General features: G+C 41.8%; 1 protein-coding gene across 1 annotated transcript; it reads left to right on the top strand.

Annotated features, from left to right (window-relative positions):
• Nucleotides 1-8,199: 8,199 nt before the first annotated feature.
• TNNC1 (troponin C1, slow skeletal and cardiac type) lies at nt 8,200-23,462 on the top strand. The gene is made up of 6 exons (XM_054035571.1): nt 8,200-8,344; nt 15,059-15,089; nt 16,685-16,831; nt 18,402-18,516; nt 20,171-20,307; nt 22,654-23,462. Exons 1-6 carry the CDS (start codon nt 8,321-8,323, stop codon nt 22,683-22,685), a joined length of 486 nt encoding a protein of 161 aa, XP_053891546.1. The 5' UTR covers nt 8,200-8,320; the 3' UTR covers nt 22,686-23,462.
• Nucleotides 23,463-24,119: the final 657 nt, after the last annotated feature.

Consider the following 24,119-nt stretch of genomic DNA (forward strand, 5'->3'; position numbering starts at 1 on the left):
GTGTGTTGCTGTTGCTTCAAGCACCACCCCCAGCAGCTCCCATTGGCCGGGAACGGGGAACTGTGGCCAACGGGAGCTGCTGGGGGTGCTGCCTGAAGCAAAAGCAACACACAGAGCCCTGTGCCCCCCCTTCCCCACGTTCCGGCCGCTTCCCGGAGCGGCAGGGGGCAGGGCAGGCAGGAAGCCTGCCCTTCCCCCAGTGTGCGTCGGGCTGGAGCTGCTCTAGGTAAATGCTGGGGCGGGGGGGGCGCGAGGTGCTCGCGGGCCGCAGAAAACAACCCCGGGGGCCCATTCGGCCCCCAGGCCACGTGTTTGAGACCCCTGCACTACACTCTACTTAGTAAATCATTTTCCCAGGAGCCTGTACAAGCTTCCTCCAGTGCATACCCTCCCTGGTACATAGGACTGGAAATAAAAAGAAATATGGTAGAGAATAGTGATATTTACTGTTGTAATAGCCGATTGAAGTCTTACTCATCTAATGGTAGCTGTCCTGCCTTTCAGGCTGATGACAGCATAAGAATGTAGTAATGGCAGTTTTCACAAGCATCTCAACAGAACAGCTCTGTGAGGAAACCTTGCCCCAGAGTTGCCCCTGCCTGACATGGACAGGTGCTTTAATCAGAAGACTGCCAGAATTAGAAGATTCCAGGGAAGCTGGAAATGGCAATTTAGGCTGAACAGAAAGAGTGGAACAGTTCTGACCTCAGTGACAATAATGTTAATCCATGGGGCCAGATCTTCAGTTAGTGTAAATTGGCATAACTCCTTTGACTTCACTGAAGCCACTTTTAATTCCATTTACACCAATAAGGATCTGGCCCATTGACTGCATTGTAGTCAAAATTACACCAGTGTCACCGAGAACAGAATATACCCCAGGTGCAGACATTAGAGAAGAAAGCAGAGAATCTAAGGATGCCCAACAAAGAAAGCAAAGGGGAAAATTCTCCCCTCAGTTATATCCATGCAATTAAGGATTGAATTAGGCTCAACTTGATTGAAGTACTGTAAAGAAGTTAGAAAATACAGAAAATAGGAGAGAGAGATGATAGAAGAATTAATTAAAAATAAGGATTAGAATTGGGTGTTAATTTAATTCAATTAAGATAAAGACCTTTGGAGAACTAAGAAGCAAATTCTGATCTGAGACATGCCCTGTGAAATAGGTGGGGTTGCATGGGATGTAATTGAAACTAGAATTTGGCCCATATGTAAATAGAATCTTCTAAATCAGTGTAGAGGACAGTCTAATTTCTGCCATTGTTTACACTACACTTTATAAGTGAGGGTAGAATTTGTCCCAATATTATTTTATGATTAATAGTATCTAGCTCTTATACAGCACTTTTCAGAAGTAGAATTCAAAGTGCTTTACCAAGGAGGTATCATTATTCCCCTTTACATTATGTAACACTTTTCATCCGTAGATCTCAAAGCAGTTAGTTTACAATGGAGATAAGTATCATTAGTCCCATTTTATAGATGGGAAAACTGAATCACAGAATAAGTGTTGAGAGTCTCAGTGTCTTGAAAAAAGAACAGGAGTACTTGTGGCACCTTAGAGACTAACAAATTTATTTGAGCATAAGCTTTCATGGGCTACAGTCCACTTCATCGGATGCATAGACTGGAACATACAGCAAGATGATATTTATACATACAGAGAACATGAAAAGATGGAAGTAGCCATACCAACTGTCTTGAGAACAGAAAGGAGCACAGTAGATAAGCAGGACAAGTCTTCTACCGAGGGCAAATGCCAGCTTGATAAATGCATACTTTTTTTATTCTTCCCTGAGCGTGGGAGCGCTGCCCTTCTTTCCCACAGCTTGTGACTTCAAAGGGATCATGCCTGTGAGAAGACAAAGACCTATGCTGAATACATTCCAGGAAGAAGGTCTTCTGCCATCACCACAGTGTTGGAAGGAGCTGCTGCTAAGCACTGTGTCATAATGAGATAGGTATTTTTAGAGAACAATTTTAATTAAGATCCCTCTGAATGTTCCATCTTCTTAAGTAAATAACAATTTGCTGTACTGGCATGTTTGTCATCTTGTCTGATCCTGTTCTCCTGTTCCTAATTAATTCTCAACTGTGCGTGGGTGGCAGGATTAGCATATGCAGTCAGCATCCCATCAGCCACTTCTCCTATCACTGTCTAAAGAAGCATTACACAAGAATGTCATGCTTGGAAAAGAGATGACTAAGGGGGGGGGACATGGTAAATGTCTATAAAATCATGACTGGTGTTGAGAAAGTGAATCAGGAAGTACTATTTACCTTTTTAACATAATACAAGAACCAGGTGTCACCTGATGAAATTAATAGGCAGCAGATTTAAAACAAATGTAAGGAAGTACTTCTTCAGACAATGCACAGTCCACCTGTGGAACTCATTGCCAGGGATGTTGTGAAGGTCAGAAGTATAATTGGGTCAAACAAGAATTAGATAAGTTCATAGAGGATAGGCCCATCAATGGTTATTAGCCAGGCTGGTCAGGGATGCAACCCCATAGTCTGCGTGTCCCTAAACCTCTGACTGCCAGAAGCTGAGCCTGGACAACAGGGGATGGATCACCTGATGATTGCCCCTGTTCTGTTCATTCCCTCTGAAGCATGCGGCACTGGCCACTTTGGGAAGACCAGATACTAGGCTAGATGGTCCATTGATCTCATAGACTCATAGACTTTAAGGTCAGAAGGGACCATTATTATCATCTAGTCTGACCTCCTGCACAACACAGGCCACAGAATCTCACCCACCCACTCCTGTATCAAACCTGTGTCTGAGCCATTGAAGTCCTCAAATCATGGTTTAAAGACTTCAAGGTGCAGAGAATCTTCCAGCAAGTGACCCGTGCCCCACGCTGCAGAGGAAGGCGAAAAACCCCCAGGGCCTCTGCCAATCTGCCCTGGAGGAAAATTCCTTCCTGACCCCAAATATGGCAATCAGCTAAACCCTGAGCATGTGGGCAAGACTCACCAGCCAGACACCCAGGAAAGAATTCTCTGTAGTAACTCAGATCCCACCCCATCTAACATCCCATCACAGGCCATTGGGCATATTTACCGCTAATAATCAAACACCAATTAATTGCCAAAATTAGGCTATCCCATTATACCATCTGATCCTCTGTGGCCATTCTTATGCAGTTCAGTTACTTTACTAGGCATACATAGGGTCAGAGTCTGTGTTGATTTAACCTGGGGTTGCACAGGATGTAAATCAGTGCTGAATTTAGTCTATTGAGGATAAAATCATATGACACTACTACTTCAGTACCAAGAGTGAAATTTCCCTCTCCTTTACACCATTTAATTTCCATTGAAATTAACAGGGTTGAACCGATGTAACAGAGGAAAATTTGACCCTGAGTGTTTAACCTGCTTGAATAAATTCAAGAGCTCACAAAGGTCTGATCTTCTTAAGTGCTAGATACCCTTATCGGCAGTTGATTTGCAGGGAGAGGAGCACACTCAATATCTTACAAAAGGTGCTCAGCCCCTTGCCATATCAAGCCCTCCCTTGTGACTAGTGGGGAAAAAAAATCTTTCTTACAAGCTCAGAGATTTACACTCCTTCCCCTTTCTGATTTCCGTTTGTGTAACCAAAGACAGTCACTCTTACAGCCACTGCCACAGTGTGTGAAGTGGACTATAGCTGCATCAAAAAATGTGTTGAAATCAGTACACAACACTCCCACTCCCCTCTCTTTAGATGTTTTTTATTAACAGACAAATGAGGTTATAGAAATGACAGTTATTGTACCACAGAGAGCCTGCTGCCCACAAGGTACTGCCTCCCATGATCTCCAGATTAAGTGAATTTCTGCTGTATTGATAATCAGGCAGATTGATGTTCTGTTTATTCCCAGAACAGCTACATTATGGACAAGCAGGAATGCAGCATCCTCCATGCTGCTCCCTGGGGGTCACATCTAAAAGTTGTGAGGAGGGTTCAGACGCAGATGGCATTTGGGGCCCTCCCACAACTGCCAGAGCATGCATTTTGAAACAATCCCCAGTATCCAGCACTGCATTTTGATTGCCCGCAAAAGGAGGGTGATGATCAAAATGGAGAGCAAACAGCAATGGAAGTCAGCAGGAGTTTTGCTTCCACGAGGACAGCAGGATCAGACTATATACTGAAAGTTTTTCTTTACTTGTATTACTAACAATGCTTCAGATTATTAAAAATGAAAGGATTCACATTTCCCCATCACTCCTGTTTGTTCAGGTTTGTGGTTCATTCTGTCCAGACAGGGAACTAGTCTGGTTAATTTTACTTTGTGTTTGTAGTCAGTTTCATCTTCCTCCACAATCCTCACAAAAAGTGAACTACAGCATTCTTCAGTAATTGTGCAAAGCACTGCAATTTACAACACCACCATGATTAGAGACATTACTATGCCAGTGTTGTCTTTTTAAATAAGGGAAAGCTTTTGAGACTGATTTTCCAAAACAGCAGGTTAGTTTTTAAAGGGACACTGACAAATAATTTCATTTTTAAAAAGTGTTTCAAGGAGTTTCAGCTACTACATCTGCCTCTGTCCCCTGCAGCTTCTGTGGTTCACAGATTTTTTTATTTCCATCATTGTAGCACCACAACACTTATTTACAATGAACAAATATTGGTGTATGTGTAACCCCTCCCCAATAGATGGGACACCTTGAAATGCAGACCCCTGCCAACAGCAGCACTTCGGTCCTAGCAACTCACAGAAATCAGAAGGCTGGGTTGAGGAGGAGAAAGAATCACCTTTTCTTGGCAGCAAGCAAGAGGCAGGGGCGGTGAGGGGAGAAAGATTCTCCCTCCAGCTGTCAAGAGGAGGGAGGAGAAAAGAGAAGTTCTCTACTTGAAGCAGCCAAAAGGCAGCTTCCCCATCACAGCAATCAGGAGGCAGAGAGGGAAGAGAGCTTGATATGTATCAGACATCCATTTGCTAAGGACTATACGAAAAAGGGAGGCACAGGGCAGGACGTAGGAATAGATAGGAATCGCAGTGACACTTTCTGGTCAGCCGGAGCTGGGGAGTTTTGTGACAGGCTTCTAACCAGGTCATGCTCCTGGTCCTTGCGCAAGGATAGGGAAGTAACTTTCCCTTCTGGCTAATAGGTTTTTGCCTCTGGGTATAAGGATTTCAGTACATTTTACAAGCCCTTTCCATAAGCCAATCTAGGCCCTTATACTTTAAGAGGAGCATGCTATTTTTTTCTCTGTATAATTCCACATAAACAAAAAGTGACTGCAGTTTTCATTCAGTGGAGACAAATACTAGTAATGGGCGAGCAGGGATTTTATTCACAGGGAACAGGCACTGTGCTGTTTACAGAAAGGGTTGGTGAGCAGAGAAAGACACCTTCCCTTCTGCCTTCTCAAAACACCATCGACTGAGATGTGTTACAGCTTTTCAACCTCCGCTCACCCTAACTAAATCACTGTTTCGCTTCTTGGAGGGCCTGATCAAGAGCCAAAGCCTTCCAAAGGCTTTGGACCAGGCACTAAAAATACTATGAAGCATCCCAGAGGCTTTACATGGGGGAATGACTCATAGCAATCACCTCCCAGAGCGGCAGAAATTGAGCATGAACTGGGTGTCATGCTCAGAATAACACCCACTACGGGTTTGCTTCACAATGGACCTTCAAGGCTGTTGTGGGTGGGGTCATAAAGAGACTTACACATTAACTCCCTGAAATGAGTATGGCATTTTTCAGCACAGAATCCTATATTATCTGCCTGGGAAACAAAAATGGATAAAATAACATATCAGATGTGAATAGAACTTTTCTGACAAAGAATTGTTATTATATAGTATGCTATACTATTCATAACACCCAGATCGAACTACTACTCTGTATTGATTATAAAGCCCCTAATGACATTAGTTCAATCAAACTGTTAGCTAGAGAGAAGTGCAGTTGAGAGGTTAGAACAGGGGGACTGGAAGTCACGATTCCTGGGTTTTGTTCCCAGTGCCAATGGACAAATTGAGCTCTTTGTGCTTCAGTTTCCCTTAACATAGTGTATTCTTGAAAAGTGGCCATGACTCACAGTCACAAAGCACTTTGCTGTGTGCTGACCTTTGTGTGTCCAAAGTACTGAACCCCTACTAAGAGCAAATTCCAAAGGCTAATATGCTCTAAAAAGAAATGAAATAACCTTTTTCTTTTAATTCCTGTGTTGGGCTGATGCTGAGGAGAGGCCAGTTGTGTGTGGTGAACAGGTATAACAAGGCTAGCAGGAGCCCACAGAACAGATAAGGCACACACAGTTTCTCCTCTGCCACTCTGGCAATGTGCATCCACCCTAAGCTGGAAGGACTACTTCTTAAGGGAGTGTTCCTGTGGCCATTTGGTTCTTGGCCTCCCTGCAACCACTAGCAAGGCTGCCAATTAATGCTAATGGATTAGAGATGGTCAAAATATTTGCACAAAATATCCTCTTCTCCCTCCCCCACCCCCATGGAAAAGTGACCTTTTTGCAAATTATTGTTAGCATTAACCAAAGGTTCCTTTTTGGTTACATTTTTGGTGGTATTTTTGGTAATTTTTTTGGTATGAAAACTTATCAGTTACTGGAAGCCATCTTTTCTTTCTGAAAACCACGTGGTCAGTAAATGAAAAATAGTCAATTTCAGTAAATAATATCGCATCATTTTTTTGGAGAAAAACAGAAAACAGGTTCATTTCCATGCCTGCAAAACAGAAAAAAATAAAACTTTGAAAACTGTTTGCAAAATCATTTTCCTATTTTTTGACCAGCGCCAATGTGAATACATGTCCAAAGGGAACTGGACAGAGGCCACCAAACTCATTTCACATAGACCCCCTTTAGCCTCATTTTCAGAGGTGCAGAGCCCCCAAAACTTGCAATTAAGTGGGTGTTCAGCACTTCTGGAAATTAGGCCATTAATGATCATTACTGACCTGAGCTTTACATCATGTTACCAGTCCTCAGAGCCATCCACTCCTTCACAGAACATCTCTTTTCTCAATGAGGCAGAGATAGTGGTTGCTTTTGTATTGGCTAATTTGTAAAACAGTCCATGAAACACACTGGTGTCACATTTGGCTGACTTCTTTTGCTACTTTTTCTTGCTGTCTGCATTTGGACACAAGAGGGAGCCCTGGATTACTGAAGGAAAACTACCTCGCCAGGGATTCCATATTTGTAGATTAAGATCTTTAACAATGTGCTTTTCATGTATTTATTTATGCATATAGTACAATTAATGATAATAAGTTTATTCCTGCTGAGCCAGATTCTGCTCTCAGCTGCACTAGAGTAAATCCAGAGTAAATTCTCAACTTCAATGGATTTGCACCAGTATAACTGAGGGCAGGATTTGGGCCCACATTTGTGAGTGAATAGGGAGTCGTGAAGTCACTCGTGAGCATCACCAAGGTAATTGAGAATTTAAAATACAATAAAACAATAGTGGCACTTTATAGCCTTTTCTTTAACATCTCTCAAGGTGTTTTACAAAGGTGGCTAGGTATTAAATATCTCCATCTGCAGACAGAGAAACCGAGCCACTACGAGGTTAGGTGACTTGCTTAAGGTCACTCAGTGAGTCAGTGGCAGAGTTGTAGATGAACCCCAATGGCCCATTGTATTATGTCCCTGATAGCTGTGCAGTGAGATAGAAATAGTACAAACTGAAGTGACAGCCTTTTCTGCTTACTCACTTTCTGAAGAGGAGAAATGTATATAAATTGCTCATTGGAAACTATTCCACTTGTTTGTCCTCTATAAAAAAATAAATCAGAGATAGGCCCAAGCCACAGAGCTTGGGTTCTGATCCAAACTATTCCAGGTATTGGGAGTGTTTGGATCAAGGGTTTGGGTCCAACCTGTTATAAAGAAAGGGGCTAGCTTCCAAACAGATGCCCAATATTTAGTTCCGGACACCCTTCTGTTTTCACTGACTTTAAAGGGAAGTTTGCCAGGGAATTCCAGAGGATCAGACCCATAGCCTGACACAAATATTTGCCAGTATTCACTTAATGTATTAAGCTTACTGACTTCAATGAGAGCTGGATCGGGCCCTTGGAATGCCAGCTGTTGGCCTCGCACAGTGCCCCTTCCCTCCCCTCTTCACAGGGGTGAGGAATTCTCACTTGGAGTGGGTATCATTGATAGATATATATTAGATTGCTGATGTGGTGAGCAGCAGCCCCTGAGTGACACATTTAGGGCTGACACCTTGCTATATTAGCAAGGATAGAAGGAGGGGACAGCTGACAGAGACTTGAAGTTTGTCTCTGTACTGTTTGTCCTCTCTGTCCAGCTCCTGACCAGCAGTAACTAACCATGGATGATATTTACAAGGCAGCAGTGAGTAATATGTTTAAACTTACCTTGATCTGGGGGTGCCTTTGTTGTATTAGAAAGATGTTTCAAAGAGTTTTTGCTGATCTCCTAAAGCCACAATAAGGCACAGCAATGATTGTCTTTACACTACGAGTACTTAATGTAACAACGAAATGCATTTAGGAATGTTAGTTGTAGTGAGGTACCTTCTAGTTCAGAACATAGAATTTTTCATGCAATGGCAATTCTAAATATGTAATGTTCTTCTTGTAAGCAGATTCTTCTCAAAATAAGCTGCTAAATTATTTGTAATAAGTCTTTCTCTGGTTCTGTGTTGTGAAATAAAGAGATGGCATGTAAGTGTAATTTTAAATATATTTTGAAAAATCTACTGAAGTATCAGGTATGGTTACTGCTTTATCCAGGACTTGACAGATCAACTGTTTCAATGGGGAACTGAAGAGAATTTGAATAAGCTGAAACTGAAGCATTGTTATTTTTGTGTATTAAAATTCTGCCATTTCCAAGCTTCTTCCCTAGCTGAATGTTTTTCTGCAAAATATATTTTGAAAACCCCTTTTGATAAAGGCTTAGGAAATAAGTGATCTGATTTGCAATTTCTCTTTCCTTGATATCTACACTGCAAAAAAATATAATGTAAAACATACTGGTTGTGCTTTCTAAAGAAGACAAAGAGAAAGCAGTTTTGCCTTTAACCATTGCATATCAACCTTACTGTATAAACCCAAACTATTTTGTCTTCCCCCAGTAAAGATGCAGCATTATTTTGTACCTTAAATAGCTGATGATATGGAGGCAGAACAACACGAATGCGGTATCTTTCTGGAATCTGTATTGCATGAATCCCTTTACCTTGAATTCCGTGTTACCAGGTTCTGTAAATGACTCTTGTGATTGGTTACAGGGTTATATATGGTATTGCAGATAGTTAACAATTGATTAGGTTGGTATTCACATTTCTATCAAGAGCATAAAGATAAATCAAATGTGGATATTTCTTTCAAAATTCCAAGATGTCCTAAAGGAACAGGGATCATGGTTGACACAGAGCAACAAAACAAGTTGTTCTTCATATTAGACTAATCTATGACCTGCACTGAGCTGGGACTCCATTCTACAGACTCCAGTCCTCTTGGGTTCAGTGAGCCAAAAGTCCAGGTCTTCAAAAAGAATGAAATAAAAAAGTGACCTATAGAAGTAAACAAAATTCACGTCTCTGCAATTGGCTCTTTATTAGACTCATGTTTCATAATGTATAGAGGCATCACACACATTGTTATGAAGAAATGTTGAAACATTTTGAAAGCCAGCAATGCTAACAATTAGCCAAATGGATCTGTCAGTCAGGCGGATGGAATGCATTCTCTAGCACAAAGGAAGAATTAGAGTCAAGAGACGGATAGAGGAAGGTTTCCCATGCACAACTTTCAGCCTCTTTCATACCTCTCAACCTGCTAAACCCCATACAGGTCAAAGACCCAGAAAACCAAATTAATCCCTAATCTAACTCCATGGATTTCAATGGAGTTTGAGTTTAGCTCAAAAAAGGGCCACAAATACAAAAAATTCCATCCCCCATAATCAACAAACTTCCTACTCCAAGCCTAGCGTTCTATAGCCAAGCAAGAGAGAGGACCAGAAGACTCCATGAAGTCCAGTAGAGACTTTGCTGTGCCAATTTTTTTAGCTTGGGGCACATTCAGATACTATGTTGATGAGAACCAGTAAAAAACTGTAAAGTAGATAGATGAAGTGGGATTCCTGTCTTGAGCAGGTTAATATAGCTGCATTTGTATTGTAATTAATTTACAAAGGCAAAGTAATATTGGGTTGGGGCACACACGTGGTTCTAAAATGCAGTACAACTGAGTGTAAAGGATATTTCCTTGGACCATTCCATAAAAAAAGATCCTAAATATATGTACTCTAAGAAAATATTAAACTGGAAGAAATCTAGAGAGTAACTAAAGCAAGGCAAAGTTGATTGGCTCACTGCTTATGTATCATGACAGTATCCTCAGCATTTACACACTGAGGCAGTAATGAAAGAAGTCAACCCCCAAAACAAGAAGATACAGAGACTAAAAGAAAAAGACCATGAATAGATCATGTGGTCTTGGGGAGATCATAAACCACTTGAATTTCACCTCATGGTTTATTATTTTATTGATCTTCCTAGCATTATTGTTACCCATCATTTAATTTATGTACAGTACATTCCTATATCTATAAATTTATGCACACAAAGAAAGGCACTAGTTAAAGAGGGTTAGCTTGATTCAAAGGAATTGACCATTTGTGGTTTGTTGCAAGTTGATGGCACATTTTAATAAAGCATTGAATTAGTTTCCTAAATGCACCAACAGAGTCCAGTGGATTTTCATTTTCACTCATGTCTAGATAAGGTTATACAAATGCAGAGCTATTTTGGTAACGCTTTCAAACTCCACTGAACCATACTAAGAACAGTGCCAAGGACAAGTGTCCAGATAAAAGGGCCAAGGATAAATACCAATGCCATTCAGTTCCTGGGAACAATCAGAAGGTTTATCTTTATCTCCAGCACCTCAATCATTGGGGCTTATAAATAGCTAACATGCCGAAAGAGTTGAGTTACATGGAAGGCACGAAAGTGGCAATAGGCATGTATTTACTGGGAACAGCTCATACCTTCGGAGTCCCCAACTATCCTATTTTACTGCCAAAACAATGGAAGAGCAGCCTGCAGCTGCTTGCCTTCCATCATGGATGGCTGGACAAAAGGGTTCAGATTTCGTGATGCAATGCTGAAGAAGAATCCTGCTGCTATTGTTATCTGCATCTGATATGGATGGATCAGCTTCCCCGGTGTGTCCTCTGCATGTGTGGTTTGTTAAAAGTCAACATTTCTCAGCAAGAAATGCTGGTCATTTTTGCCTCTGCCCTCACAACAGGCTTGGCAGTTTTCTAGCAGAAATTCACAAGGCTATTATCAACAAAGGCCCAAGGCTGAAATAGCAGACAGGCTGCTGCAACTTCAGATTAAGGGGCATTGATAAAGCTCTGTCAGGGCTCAGGACTGGAATTAAGATCGTGATACAGCTCAGGAACAGAGTGTATTGGCAACACTGGGGATATAGGACTAAGAACCTAGGGAAGCTGCTGGTAAATACTGTGGTTCATTGCCCTTATGTTATGGGCTGGTAAAGTGGTTGCAGATTTGGGTCCCATTTACATACACTGATTTCAGAAAGAGGGTAGGGAAATGTTGTTAGAGCAGGACCAAAGGCAGAACCCTGTAAGCATCAAAATAGAGCTGCCTAGTGACAGAGGAGTGTGGGTGGCGACAAGAAGTAGCAGTTGGATAGCTGCTGGAGGAAAGGAACCAGGAAGGTGCTGAAAGCGCCACCAAATTCTGCAGGCCAGTTGAATAGGATGTTATGGTCTGTGGTATTAAATGAAACATTAAGATCAGGAAGGAATGAACTGAGAGGGGGAAGTAGGTTCAGATAAGAGGAGAGGTGCTAACATTGTCCAGACCAGTGGGTCTCAACCTTTCCAGACTATTGCACCCCTTTCAAGACTTTGATTTGTCTTGCGTGCTCCAAATTTCACTCACTTAAAAACTACTTGCTTACAAAATCAAACATAAAAATACCAAAGTGTAACAACACAGTGGTATTGAAAAATTGCTGACTTTCTCATTTTTACCATATAATTATAAAATAATTGATTGGAATATAAATAGTGTATTTACATTTCAGTGCAAATATCTGAACCTATTTTTCACTTATGAGCCTTGTCTGAAGCTGAAGCCCTGCCACCAGGGGCTGAAGCACGTAACTTAGCTTCATGGAGCCCTGGGCAATTGCCCTGCTAGCCACTGTCTAATGCCGGCCCTGCACTTGCGATCCCGCAAACCCATCCCATGACCTCTCTGGAGGCTGCAACCCCCAAGCTGAGAGACACTAATCTACATGACTTGAATACCCCCTGGAGACCTCTGAGAACCTCCAGGGGTACACATACCCCTGGTTGAGAACCACTGGTCCAGACCGCTAGCATATGACTCAACTACACAATCCTATTTGCTGTTCATGATTAGTTAAGTTCATGGAGGATAGGTCCATCAATGGCTACTAGCCAGCATGGACAGGGATGGTGTCCCTAGCATCTGTTTGCCAAAAGCTGGGAATGGGCGACAGAGAATGGATCACTCAATGATTACCTGTTCTGTTCATTCCCTCTGGGGCACCTGGCATTGGCCACTGTCAGAAGACCGGATACTGGGCTAGATGGCCCTTTGGTCTGACGTTCTTATGTTCTGTTCCTGTAGATGTATCTTATTAATTCAAATTTACACTAAGCCCCCACTATTTGTTTGCTCTTGATAACCAGGGAAGGAGATGGAAATTATCTTACAGTCCAGTATTAGTTCAGTACTTGACTAGAGGAACTCATTTACATATGATGCATAGCAGGCATGCAGGGAACAGCCACTACCCCTATATAAGGCAGAGTAGGGTGCTCCTGCAACCTGCAAAGGCCATGGGTATGTAGAGTTTGGGGACTGGACCAAGGGCATGACAGGCCAGCTCCACTAGTTCTGGGATTACCCATGGACTTCAATAGACTTTGGAAGGGCTGTGGAGTTGCCCTCCGCTCTGTCCATAGATCCAGGTGTCCACTCCCACCAGAGCACAAAGCCTACTTAATCAAGGACTTGGCAGGATAAATTTTACACTAAGATTTTTCACATTAAACTGTAGTAATGCAGTTTCATTTTGTTACCCTTATTTAATTCTTCTTCAGACTCTGTATTACCTCCACTTTTCAGCACACTTTTAGAGCACCAATTACTTAAGACTAGAACAGAAAATGGAAGAACAGAAGTCTCTCTGTTCTTCTGATAATCAAAGCAATGCAATAAAACCAGGAAACCTAACACAGTCCCATTATACTTGAAGGGACCAATCCTGTTCCCATTGAAATCATCTGGGACCGGGCCCTAAAATTCTCATCTTGTAGCTCTCCAAGGGAGCTGAACAGCAGGAGACATGTCAAAAAACAACAGCCCCTTGATACTTCATCCAAAATCAGAATTTATAAAAGGTGAATCTTAATGAAGGTTGTCCCATAATTAGTGGGATAGATAGTTCAGTAGATTCATACATTCTAACAGGGAAAAGCAGGACCGGCTGTAGGCACCAGCTTTTTTTTTGCTTCAGCAGTTGCGCTCTTGGAGGGTTTTTTTTTGCTGGGGCAAAAAAAACCCTAGAGCCTGCCCTGGCGAAAGGGGTCTATTATGATCATGTAGTCAGACCTCCTGCATAGCACAGGCCATAGGACCTCACCCAGCAATTTCTACATGAAACCCAACAATCTGATGCCACACTAGAACATCTTTTAGACAGACATCCAGTCTTGATGTAAAGACTCTCAGTGAATTAACCACACAGTTGCATTGTTGCTCTGAAGACTAGGAGATCGTTGATCGATGTTTGGTCACTGGGTTGATGGCATTAGTTGTTATTTCTCACTTAACAGAGTGGACCACATGAAGGCTGCCATTTTCCACTCCTGAAGAAGGTAGACACCAAGACGAAGACCTGGTCAACCTGGTCCAGAAACTGGCATGCACAATCTGGGGGGGAGCATCAGAATCTTTCTCTACTCCTTAACTGAGTACTGTGCACTGGTATGGACCAGAAGTGGCCACATTTAACTTGTTGATGTTCAACTGAACACTGCAATGCGGTGCATCACTGGAACCCTCAAGTTGTCCCAACATCATGGCTACCCGTGCTCTCACATATCGCTCGCCCATCCATTTGCCGTGATGCTGCAACCCTCCAGGAAGACTAGCGAATCGAGGAAAAGTAAAGTCTTCCCATCCACCAGGACCTCAAAGACGTCCCTCAGCACTGCTTGAAGTCACACAAGCCCTTTTGGATCCATGTGCTTACCCTCCGACAATGTGACTTCAATCCTGATGAAGCTTGGAAAGCTGAATGGAGTTCACAAGACGTCACAAACAAACAACTTGTGAAAGACCAAATGCAGAAGATCCCAGGCTTCAGTCTTCTGCAAAGCTTATGGGCAACCTTAAGTGGCACCTGCACAAACCATTGCAGCTGCAGGTACCTGATGCACAAATGGAAAATTAAAAACTCTCCAGTGTGTGACTGTGGTCACCCAGAACAGACCATGGAACATATAATGACTCAGTGTCCAATTCCCAAATACGAAGGAGGCATCACAGTGACGCTCTGCGCTACTACTGATGCAATTATCTGGCTTAAGCTAACTGTAAAATTATAATTGTTGCTCTACATCTACATCAGCCATACGAAGAACCACCACACAGTAGCTCTCAAGTGTGACAAATGCTCCTCTCACTCAGTCCCCAACTTTGCTGCCCTGACTATCTAAAAGCCAATCATGCCACAGGCCTGAGACTCAGACTCTGGTTAAAAATAATGTTAACTCCTGAAGAGTGTAAAATATTTAAAAAAGAGGAACAGACTAAAGCAATATACCAAAAAAAAAAAAAAGGGCCTGTGTCACAACTATCTAGGTAAAAGACCCCCTTACTCCACAAGAAGGGCTGTTGTGAAGATTAGTTGAGGGTTGTGAAGCATTTTGAACAAATAGTGTGCAATATAAGTGGTATTATCAATTAATGATAATGATTAAGTTTAATAAAAATGAATTTCTCTCTTTTTATTTTCATCACAGGTTGAGCAGTTGACAGAAGAACAGAAAAACGGTACGTGTGTCTTTACTCTGACACCATTGTAAACAAAAGATACTCTCTGTAATGGATAGTCAATCCGCCATCAACCCATGATGTTAGCCTATGGCTTGAACAGGCCAGCTCAGGGTCAACAATTGCTGCCATAAGAGAAAAACCACACCTCCAGCAGCCAAAGTACAATGCAAAGCAAATGACTTCTCATCCCCAAGTTTAGGAAAAAGGCTAAGAGGCTGGCAGTGGAATTGCTACAATAATGTTTCATGGTATTTCTGGTCTTAATGCTCTTTGGGGCAAGCACAGGATCTTTTTGTGTGTCCGACCAACATCTAGCACAGTTGTTTTCAAACTTTTTAGGCTGCGTACCCCTTTCCAAATAATGTAGTCTACCACATACCCCCATCTGACATAGGGTCATAATATACCTATGATTAGTTTGCCAGGTCTTGCTAAATAAACTGCGTTGTCGGCTATTACAGGCTTTTCCTTGTGTACCCCTGATGAGAGCTCGCCTACCCTAATTTGAAAACCAATGGAGTTCTGTGCTGAACAGGGGCCTCTGGGCAGTTATATGCCAAAAGTCTTGAATAATAATAAGGAAAGGAAGTACCAGAAATCCTGTTACAAAGCCTATTCTCGTGAGAATTCCAGCCCAATTTTGTAGAGCTAAGATGTTTGGAAAGTTCGGTGGTGGGGAAGTTGGAATCGGGGCTGTTCTAGCTGTAGGTAAACTAGGCAGCTGCCTTGAGGGGCAGATTTCTGGGGGCAGCACAGAGATTTCTGGGAGAAGTGATTTTTATTTAAATGCTCATGCTTGTCTACACTGTGCCACAGGTGGTTTACAGGGGTGTGAACGGCAGAGCTCGCTAACATATAGAGCTCTAATGGCCCCATCTAGACCCTGCTGGAATGAAGAGGTAGTGAGTTTGTGCTGATGTAGTCCTGTGTCAACAGGACTATGTTAACATGCACTAGGTGCCCGTTAGTTCATGCCAGAAGGTCTATACAGGGCAGTTACAGTGCAACACATTACAGCGCTCTATAATTCACACCCCCATAGACCCGTCTGTGGCAGGAAGTGGGGGCAGCACACTGAAGCTTTGCATAGGGCAGCAGAGTGTCTTGAGCAGCCTCTGGTTGGAACTTCTGGGTACTTATCTAAACTTTGAGCCATTAAGCTCTGTCTACTGTAGACTCTCCAACTAGGGTGAACACACAGCAAGTTTGAAAAATCAGGACAGGAGTGACGGGTAATAAGGGCTATATAAGAAAAAGCCCCAAATATCGTGACTGTCCCTATAAAATCGGGACATCTGGTCACCCTATCTCCACCTGTACTTTACAATGGCTGACAAAGAATCTCTCAGTTCTTCCACTGGGGTTGATCACACTGTGTTAAATTGGGTGTTGAGTAGAGCTTACCCCAGCAGGATGACTGATTTCACACCAGTGCAGGGGAGGTGGAGGAAATTAAGTTTGACTTCCATTGACACAGCTAAAAAGTCTTCTGCAGACACACCATTGAAGTTTGTCCAGTTTTGGATCACCATAGCAATGAAACTCCCACGGATTTCCTGTGTGCTAACTCCATTTCTCCTTTTCCTCTCTAGAATTCAAGGCCGCCTTTGACATCTTTGTCCTGGGTGCTGAGGATGGATGCATCAGCACGAAGGAACTGGGGAAGGTGATGAGAATGCTGGGGCAGAATCCAACCCCTGAGGAGCTGCAGGAGATGATAGATGAGGTGGATGAAGATGGTGAGCTATTATCTTAAATCCTCTAGGTGTCTCAGTGCACTGCAAAGCATTTACAGGGGGCCAGAATCACAGTGGTTATTAGCTGGACTTTAAATACTGTGCAGTCAGGCTTTGAAGTCACAAGAATCACATGAAAGAAAACAGAGTGTACTCTACTTCCACCAGAGAAAGTAGATCAATATCGCAAGCACCAGGAATGTTGAGACACCTTGGAAACAACCAAACTCTGGTAGTTTTTACCTGTTCCTTCGTACTTCTGGAGTCAGACAAACTGAGTAACCACACTGGTTAATGCAGGTGGATCACTTCTGGTAATATTGTAGACACGGACATTCTGTGTGGCGTGAACAGTAAAGATACAATGCCATTTTCAATTGGCCACAAGGCCCTTGGCCACAATTCCATCTCTGCAATGGCTTTGCAGCATGCTGTGCACCAGCTGGATGCCACTACCCACTGCATAAATTGGTGCACTGCAGAGCTATTGTGGGCACATATGGCCCAATCCTGCAAGTTGAACTATGCAGGTGGACCGCTCCACCCTTGTGGAACTCTAACAGAACTCAGTGGATGCAGAGCTCTGCCTGTCTGGAATAAATTGCAAGACTGGGACCGTAGGTTATAAAATGCTAAAGCTGAGATTTTCCAAGGGCCCCAGACACCCACTGAGTTTCAATGAATGCTTAAGTGTCTTAGATGCCTTTGAATATTCCAGTGTAACAGATGGAAGGCACTGAAAATATTACTACTGTAACAGATGCAAAGAGATTTCTCAAACCTTTTTTAAGAGACACAGGTGCTCAGATACTATAGTGATGAGGGCAGTATAAGCATGCATATAGAAGAGGACACGTAAAAAATTATAGGTTGAAAATTTGATCCAACATTTTTTTTCTTCTGTGCTTGCAAATTCCATGGAATTATAGATGTGCAGATTTTTAATCCCAAAACAAATTCTTCAGCGTGCGGACATGTACACGCACAACAATATACCCACAAACAACTTCATAATAACAAACCAGCATGTGCAGATTGGCGGGAAACAATCTAGGAAAGAAACTGATAAAGATTTCAGTTCCAAGCTTCCAAAAGCTTGTTAAACACAAAAGCAAGAAAATTTATGCTAAGAATTAAGGCAAATATCTCACCAGTGTCATTTAAACAACAAATGATAACATACCATCAGCATAAAAAATATAGTGTTTGATTCTCCACTGTCTTGCACCTTCCATAGTAATTTACATCTGTGCAACGAGGGTGTCAAATGCTACCAGATCAGAATTTTTCACACATTTACACCAGTGGTTGTGTTTTATATTCAATTTGCACTTGTTTAAATGAATACATAAGGTGCAAATCAATGGTGAATCCATCCCATAATCTGTTACCCACTCCTTAGTGCTACTAACATGAAGTCTGTGGCTGGATTACTAAATAAAAGATTAATCTCTGTTTTATGTATATGCCTGTTTGTCCAAAAAAAACCCCAACAAAAAAACGAGAAAAAACCCCACAGAAGATTGCCTTCTAGATTGTAGTGTAATCTAAACCTTGTTTATTTCACCTTCAGGCAGCGGCACTGTAGACTTTGATGAGTTCTTAGTTATGATGGTCCGATGTATGAAAGATGACAGCAAAGGAAAATCAGAAGAGGAACTCTCAGATCTCTTCAGAATGTTTGATAAGTAAGAGACTGGACTGTAATACACTAAAACAAGAAACGACACTGCTAGATATTATTGTTAGAAGAAAAGGAACAGGCTGACCCAGAGATGGATTTGAGTATTGGCTTCTTTATTGCAATACTTGTTCCCCTCGACCAAATTGTCGAGTAAGCACTGGATTAGTTACAGCACACTTTTTTTATTTAAGTTAGTATGTTAATGCCTACATCCAGTACAACACCCCAAAAATCTTTATTAAGTAATAAAAACACCCATACAATTAGTATACCCACCCCTGTCTTTTATTCACAGCATTACATGTTAGACAGGCATTTTAACCTTGAAAATACATTTCTTTGCAGCAATTTGTTGCTGCAAATTTCCTTAATCAATGGTTCTCAGGGGAGGGAGGAAGGGACCATGACTCAGGGCTCACTTGTGTAGCTGGGAAAGAAGGGAGGGGGAGATAACACTTCTTTTACACAACTACATTTTTTTTAGAGAACTATATTTTTTATGCAGCTGCAAGGCTTATCAATTCTCAACAAGCAACAGGGAAGGGAAAAGAATGGAAATTTATTTATAAAATGAAGAAATACTGCTTGTCTGTGCCTTCCTTCCCTAATGCCATGTCAGCATACCAGCAGCTTCCCAGGTTTTTACTTAACCCTAACATCTCCCAATAATTATGGTGCTGCTGAATATGTCCCCATAGTTACAATGGAGTTGAGTTTTGTGCTGAAAACAGCAACCAACCACTTTGTGATATCTGAAGAACACAAAATGACAACACTTATTCTTTGAGCACAGAATTAATTTTCTGAGAATTTTCAAGTAAAGCCATTCATCAGTTTATAAATTAAAATTCATTTAAAAACGGCCCCTTTTAGAAAGTTAGCTCTGTGTCAGACCCTTTTTGTTCCAAGTAATATTAACTCTTAACTTTCCCATAGTTAAGACTCATTGAAATCTTGTGCATGGGCTCTATTTGAAGAAATTAGGTTGTAATTAATTTGATGATTCCTGTATCTAATTGTTAGGATGATAGATTATAGGCTGAGCTTGCTCAGACATTGCCTATCTACACAAAAATTGCCAGAGAGGTGAATCTTGAGTAGATCTGGTGCCACAAGTAGTTTTGAAAAAGAAATATATAATATTAAGGGCTGTCTTTTGATATTACTTTTCATAAGTTAACATTTCCCCTTCAGCAGAAGTTGGTGCGTAAAAATGTCTCCTCCAGGGAAAATCAAAGAATTTCCCTCTTTCAAAATGGACCAAAGCACATGCTTCAACAGTTTGCTGAATCAAAGCTTCATCACTTGCAAAAGACTTTTACTTCTCCATGTACTATTTGTCCATGAAGACCATCCCTTAATTCACTAGCAGAAGCAAATAGTTACTATTCTCTGCTTTCTTTGTCTCAGCAGGAGGCACACAAATCCTGTAGGGTTACTCCAATAGAGACCTGCAGAAAGGGGAGAGTTGGTGTCCCCTCATTTATTTATCCTACCAATTCATGACAGGAAACCCAAGACAATGAGTCACTAACGGGCAATTTGCTGATAAAAAACAGATTGGAGACCAAGTGGAAGTGATGTAACATGGGGTGCGGTTGTCCATCCATTTACAGTATTTTTGGTTTTTATCTTTGAGCCATTCTGTCATTGCACAGAAATGCTGATGGATACATAGACCTTGATGAACTAAAGATCATGCTACAGGCTACAGGAGAGACCATCACCGAAGATGACATAGAGGAACTGATGAAGGATGGAGACAAAAACAATGATGGCAAGATTGACTATGATGGTAGGTGTGTTTTTGTGCATAATTTGGTTAAAAGTAAAAATGGGATATCCATTGTCCTCAGGAACTCAGAACCTTAACAAAAGATGTAAGTAGTACATATTAGAGATGGGCCTAAGACTCACAATTCAGATCCAGGTTTTAATTCCCACAAAGTTTGAGAGTGTTCAGGTATGGGATTAGGATTTGGTCTTTCATAGAGGTATGAGCCAGCTTCAAAATTAGGCAGGCTGCAGACCTAGGTACAGATTTACACCCTCTGCCTCCAATATTGAAGGATGTTCAGACACAGGTATTGGTTTCCACCCACTACAGAGGCAATGAACCGGTGCAAAACCAAGATCTGGATCCAATCTCTCCAAATTCCAGAAGGTTTGGTTCAGGCTCTGAAACATGACATTTAGTAGTCCCACGCTTTCAGAATAGCTTCTAAATATGCACATGCAATATTTGGGGAGAACAAACATTTGAATTTGCTTGCACGAGTGCTACTTTGGTTGGTGAGAGGTATTGAAGGTGCCCCCTTAGCTCACATAGATATGGTTTATTATGTATACAAAGTTGCAGGTACAAATTTGAAGAGTTGGCTGGGTTTTTCCCTAGACCATACAAAGAATGATATTGATAAAGATTCTGCTTTATAACTGCCTATGCCACTTTTGTATTATTATTATTGCCAGAACTACCTAGGGAAGGCGTGATGTGTGTATAGACCCCACACAGCAGCAAGTCACAGAATGAAGAGAGTAATCACTGCCCTTGCTGTGGGCTCTATGGCTTGTAAGCAAACAGCTGGGATAAAAAGCTGCAACCCAGACAGAGCAGGGTGGCTGCTAGAGAGGCTGGGAGCCATCATAGGGAAGCTCCATAGCATCAGATGAGGCAAAGCTGCCCAGAGAGATCAACTTCCAGGCAGAAGGGTGCCATACGGAAGAGGCCCACAAAGACTGTAGGTAGAAAGCAGCCCAGGAACTAAACAAATGCCCCTGACTGCCTAATACAGATTTCCTGGGCTGAGACCCAGAGGAGAGGGTGAGCTTGGAGGGAAGGGGCAGGGACTGCTGAAGCCTCAGATTTGGACTGGCAGCCCTAACATAAGACTGTTGGACTTTATTTCAGTTTTTGCTTCCTTTGTTCCTTCCCTGGTGAAGAAGGGAGAGAGGGATACTGGGCCCCAGGCCTAGTGGCGGGAGGCCCCTTACCACCCCAGAAGGGGAGAGATTCCAATGACTCAGACAAAGGGTCTGGAGCTGTAAAGAGAGGCCAAGTGCTATAGGCCACATTTCAGAATACCAAAAGGGAAACTGAGGCAAGGCTGCTGTTATCAAACTCTTGGCCATAGGGGGTGCATTAAAGGGCTAGAGACCTGACAACAAGGGGTTAGTTCTCTTCTCCGTTACACACAAACAACACAACTGACTTCATAGTGGGGAGCCTTGGATGGTACCTTCTTCAGAGAAATATAATTATGTAGGCCCTGATCCTGAAACTGACTCCATGCAAGTGGTCTCCTGTGCCCCCACAGAACCCCAGTGACTTCAAAGGGCTCTATGCAGGCACCTGGACTCACCTGAATGCACCAAGCTGCAGGATCAGAGCTTTCATCATACCTACACAGGCATCAGTCTCCAGCACAATCCATGCTCTGGAGTCATCATCACTGTCAGAAACTGAAAATAAAACTATTACACATGAGAGCTTGTCAAAAACATTTTGTCAGAATTTTAAAATTTCAGCCATTCAATGAAGCTGGTTTAAAAAAAAATAAATTAAAAAAAGGGTTGGGTTTTAACTTTTGTCAAAATTTCTAAAATTCTCGACCAGCTCCAGTGAATATGATTTTTTTTAAAAATGGGAGCTGCAGTTTCAAATTTGTATGCACAGGGCATTTTTAGAAAGTTGTTGCTCCGAATGTTAGATACCTTGAGCTACAGCCTCATCTGATATAAAGTGGCATCTATCTATTGATTTCAGCGAGGCTATGCTGATTTATAAGGTGAAATTTGATCACTTGTCTACTAAGCCCAGACTTCAGCTAGTAAGCCTACTCTAAGTCTTTCTGTACTGCAGGTCTTTCACTGTGCTGAATCACGTTAGTGCTACTTCCAGGAGGAGTAACAAACCCCTCTATGACTGGAGCAAAGCTAGCTATGTTATTAGGTATCAGAGTAGCAGCCGTGTTAGTCTGTATCCGCAAAATGTTATTAGGCATTTGGAATTATGAAGGGGAGAAAACAGGTGAGAGAAGAAGGGTGATTCTGGAGATACCCAGAAAGAATGCCAAGTGCTACACACTGACTCTCCGATTGTCATCTAAAATGCACGTCTTTAATTTCCCTTGCTTGGCAGAATTCCTGGAGTTCATGAAGGGAGTTGAATAAATCTGAAACACAGCGTGCAGCCTCGACTTTTAAAAACCTCTGATTCCTCATCTCGTCTATGTGGTTGCGTCCGCTTGGCTGCTAGCATGAAGACTAAGTGCTGAACAGGGTGGCCATCAGAAGAATACACTCTGTTTGTTATTAAGTGCCTCAGATGGTCATTCCATGGATATTTAAGAAAGAGACCTAATAATTATCAAAGATGTTGCTCCTTTGAACAATAGCAAATGTGAGAGAGCCAAGTCTTGAGTCCCTTGACACACTCTGGAGCAGATAACATAGTGAACATATCATTAAGTCTGTAAAGAATGTTTTTCCTATAGTCTAGTAAGAACCTATCAGCTGTAAAAAGCAAAACCAGTGACTGCCAGCAGACTGTGCCAGCAGGGCACAGAACTCACATGTAACCCCTTTATGAGTTGCTCAATCCTGCATACTTCTTACAGCTACACATTGAATCAGGCATTTAGAGCAAATTCCTGTTCCTAGTGAAGTTGTTAGGAGTTTGCCATTGGATTTGATGCTACCATGATTTGGCCCCCAGCGCTTGATGGGTTGAATCACATCACTTAGAAAATATTATAGTGAAACAATTAGCATTTGAACCTTCAATTGAATGATGATTTGAGACACTTAAACTGTCACTGAACATTCTGACAATCTCTACTCTTCCTCCACCTCCAACCATTGATTTAAAGTGCAATGTAAACGGGCAATGTGTACAGAAATAAGATTCCTTTTTGAACTGCTAATAAAATAATTCATAAACTAGAATAATTATTTCATTCCTGTTTGTTTCACAGAAGCAATTTATAGTTGCAGCTGTAAGACCAGCAAAAGGAACTCCCAGATGAAAGATGCTCAGTGAAGTGTCAGGTTTGAATAAAACCACACAGTGTTGGGAGAGGGGGAGGCAGGGACAGGTATCTAAGGATGAAAGCTTTTCACTTCCCTCAAAGTAACCTATTCATAATCTCCATTACTGAGTGCAGATATCACTGAGATTATGCCAAAAGTGGTCATGGTACTCTACAAACACTGAGTAAGGCACATCCACAGCCCTGAGAAGCTTTTGATTAGAGCTGGGCAAAAAATTTTTGTCAAATAGTTCATTTGCTGGAAAATGCAGTTTTGTGATGAACAAAAACTATCCACAAATTCAGGTTGAATTCAACACAGTTTTGGTTGAATAAAAAATGAAAGCAAAAAGTCAAAATGGCTTGTTTAGACATTTTCTAAATGAAACACTGACTTTTCATTTCAAAATGATGTTTTGTGGTGAAATTTAGTTAGATGTGCTTAATTTTTTTCCTCCAAGAGTAAAAACCACCCAAAACAATTTTTTTCTGGTTCTTTGTTTTGGCACCAAACAAAAATATACACTCAGCTATACTTATGATCTAACAGAGACAGAATATGGCACTACAGTTTACA

This window comes from Malaclemys terrapin, chromosome 7 (genome assembly GCF_027887155.1).
Source record: "Malaclemys terrapin pileata isolate rMalTer1 chromosome 7, rMalTer1.hap1, whole genome shotgun sequence".
NCBI classification, from domain to species: Eukaryota; Metazoa; Chordata; order Testudines; family Emydidae; genus Malaclemys; species Malaclemys terrapin.